Consider the following 3,578-nt stretch of genomic DNA (forward strand, 5'->3'; position numbering starts at 1 on the left):
ACTGCCTGCTGTCATTGATAAGAATTATGATGAATTACCGTGTACAAAATGAATGACAAAATCAAATAAGGAGGTGCTGCGCCGTTGTTGTGTTCTGATATACTTGTTTGAGGTGGATGCAGACGACTTATTCACCGACGATAGGTATGATAGGGAAGCGATAGTGTGCAAGGATCCCGGAAGTTCAATGCAGCCGGCATCTTGTTGACATAGAAATATGCCGGACTAGTAATCCAAGAAAACGTGGCAACAAATTAACTTGAGTCGGAGCCACCAGTGACTCGCTGACATCATCCCATTTATCAGCACAGCTAACAACTGATGTGTCCCATGCGCAAAAAACAGCTAACAACGCGGCAACGTTTACTAGTCACGGTTTTCATGCTGCGCTGACCACGTTTGGACTTGTTTTACTAACACAGCTGGGCGAAAGAATTCTGTCTAGTACGCGATCTTCTGGCACACCAGGTGTGTGAGTTGAACAAAATTGGCCACGAGTTGTCTTCCCTAAAACACCGGGCGTATCAAAAGAACACTCGCCTTACGCCCCACTGAATCAAGGAAGCGCTCTGAAGGCATCGACAAGAAAATAATAAAAGCACTAGCGGTTGTTTTCGGTAGACACGGTTGTAGCACGCTCGACAAAATGGAGCGCACTGAACACAGTACAACCCCCACCAGAGACAAACTGGTTTTGTTTGTCAGAACGTAGGTAAGTGCATCCGGACCGACCGGTACGCACAAACGCCGGAACATGACAACTCTTCCCGCAGATTCGCCCATTATCTCTATCAGTCTCTCTTTTAGCTTCAGATAAATAGAACTTCAATCCACGGGCTTGAAACACACGATAAATTGGCATTCGACTATGCTCTTGTATCGTTTCCTATTGTTATGAGAATCCGTCGTTAATGATAGTGGGCTTACGTAGTGAAGGGGAAAATAGGATTTCTGAGAGTAACGCGAGAAGGTATCCAAGTTCAAGTACCCACCATCAGGCATCAACTTGGTGCAATGAGCTCCTGATTCGAAATTAGTCACTTCTCAAAAATAAACTCAGAAACAGGGACAGGATACCAACCCACCTTAATGTCAAAGACTTACAGCTGAAAATTCTAGATTAAGTCCGCTTTGTTGTCAGAACGAATCAACACGAACTACGTTCTCAGAAAGTATTGATTCTCTCGAGCGAACAACATGTTACGTCGACTAATGTAAAGCGGTTCGTTCTCCCCCAATTTAAATCTTTCTTTAGCCAAGAAGACACGACTAAAGCACATCCAACAATAGCCTTACGACTGACAGGTGAAATTCTGAATATACTGGCTTGTCGTTCGCAGCAGTCCAGGAAAAAATTGAGTGATTTGATTGATTTTAAGAATATCTGGTAAGACGAACGTCAGCAAGAAGCTACGTTACGTAGAAAGAAACTAAGGACCCCTTCATATGCTTACATGCAGCAGTTCATCGTTACTTAAAAACGGCCTTCTTTGAGAAAGTAATTTAGAGTAAAAATTATCACCAAGGGAAACGAAATGGTCTGTAAAGGAGACTTACAAACAGAATCAAAGCAAATGCTAACCGAACGCGACGGGTGCGGGAGCACGAGGTCGGGAATACGATACCTGCATTATGTAGGTATGTAAGAATACACGGAGTCACGTCGCATGTCAGCGAGAGATAGCACTTGTGAGACTTCTCTGTAACGCCTAGTTGTACATCATCCAACACACGGCCCGTGTAGTGAAGGTTATAAGCAAAAAGTTAAACAAGAAGGAAATCGTCCAGGGTGTAGGTCTCAGTCAGTGTAATCCAGGTGAATCCATCGACGACCATCAATACCGAAGCCACAGAGATGAAATTTTGAACGTGAATATAAAGTACACGCAGTCACATCATCACACTACGTTTACACATGCAACTGAGGACAGTGATGTGCAGCGATCCTCTTGGATTTGGTCAAGCTACGGCAGAAAAACATCAGCATACTCGACAGCGATGGATATTTTCCTTTATTCTGTTACTAACTAACACGCCGAGCGTAGACGGTTTGTCATTTATAGCTGAGCTCGGAGAGGTCACCCTTCATCGAAAGTGAGTATGCACCCGAAAAGATACCTGTAGAACGATTAGAACAAGTTAAGAGCCAATGCAAAAGAGTGCTTCTGAGTTTCAGCGATCGCCGGTACTTCATTCAACAAAAAACGTAAAGTTGAAGTAGGAAACATCAAAACACTAGGGATATCCACCAACCTGATAACAGAAACCGGAACTTACATCCATGTCAAATCGAAATCGAGATTCTAGGACGGACATTGCAGCCAGGCTTCCACTTCCCATTGTGACGTATGGCAGTTTATCACTAGATCCGTGAGGTGCAACGCTGTATAGATGAGGACCACTGTAGTCGACACCACCAAGAATGAGAGCCGCGCCAATGTATCCCTAAAAGCCATTCGTAAGCAACACGATTCTCACCCTGTATCCGAAGAGGTAGTCTTTCGCGAGTCTCAAGGGCAGAATCACTCTTGGCTGCCGACCAGTATTTAGACGATGCAACTCAACTTTCGCAGCAAGCATCTTGGTAGTCATAATCATATCGGCTGCAGTACCAGCACCGCAGCAACTAAAAGGAATTAGAATTATTCCAAAAATACTTACTATATTTTATCTGAAATATAATGAATTTTTTGGCAAACTTTGTCCGCGACAATGTTACCAGAGGTCGCCCGTGTGTCAGCTCCAAGTACGACACCATCCTGAGGATATATGAGAACGAAAACTACCAACCTTGAACACTACGCCACAAATTGTTGTCCCAGTCTTGATGGGTTTCGGTAAGGCCATTCCAGATTTTTCTAGCCGTTGGTTTCTACGAAGAAATCAAGCACGTATAAGCGTGATATACCTGTAGCAGTTTTCAAACGAAAACCCCCCGGGTCCACGGTCCTGCAGAAGGGCAGTTGCCATTGTTCAGTGTACTTTCGAAAAGATATTGAAAGTTCAAGCCGACCACAATAACGGAGTTGCTGAACCAATCTACAACCAACAGAGATAGTGGTCTGCACCGAATTAGCTGGTATGTCGCTGAAAAGAATGAAGCTATTTATGGTCAGTAGCGCCAAAAACAGGATAGGTATGGACAGAAACTTTTGACACCAATAATAGTAGTGACAGGCACGTGACAAGAGCCAGACCTCTAAGAATCTATGCCCTCTGAAATATATTGACTATAGGGCTGGTAGACAAGATGGGCGGCATGATGTGGCTCTATGTCTGAAAGCACATCACTATGATAAGTAATTACAGTCTACTTTGCTCAGTCCGACTCACACAGCTGACATATGGTGAATGTATCGGTACAAAACGGATCACTAGGAGTAGTCTGCCCCTACCACAGACAAAACTCATTCCCACAAGGAGATACTAAGTTCCTGAGAATTAAGCGGGATGCTACACACAAAAGGCCTTCGTGCTCAAATCTGGAATCCATACCGAACAGTAAGCCTAAGCCACGTGACTGGTATCTTTTTGATTGGATACCCATTGGTAGTGATCTCTGTGCGATTCATTCGGCA

General features: G+C 44.1%; 1 protein-coding gene across 1 annotated transcript in view; it reads right to left on the bottom strand.

Moving 5' to 3' along the window:
• T265_01373 (hypothetical protein) overlaps positions 1-2,970 on the bottom strand; it is a gene marked incomplete at both ends in the record, with an annotated part of 11,616 nt that extends 8,646 nt beyond the window's left edge. Inside the window, 5 exons of the mRNA XM_009165379.1 lie at positions 2,278-2,445; positions 2,479-2,626; positions 2,662-2,759; positions 2,791-2,872; positions 2,909-2,970. Of these exons, the coding sequence (XP_009163643.1) occupies positions 2,278-2,445; positions 2,479-2,626; positions 2,662-2,759; positions 2,791-2,872; positions 2,909-2,970 (558 nt within the window). The remainder of the gene's footprint in view (positions 1-2,277; positions 2,446-2,478; positions 2,627-2,661; positions 2,760-2,790; positions 2,873-2,908) is intronic.
• Positions 2,971-3,578: the final 608 nt, after the last annotated feature.

This window comes from Opisthorchis viverrini (genome assembly GCF_000715545.1).
Source record: "Opisthorchis viverrini unplaced genomic scaffold opera_v5_14, whole genome shotgun sequence".
Lineage (NCBI taxonomy): Eukaryota > Metazoa > Platyhelminthes > Trematoda > Opisthorchiida > Opisthorchiidae > Opisthorchis > Opisthorchis viverrini.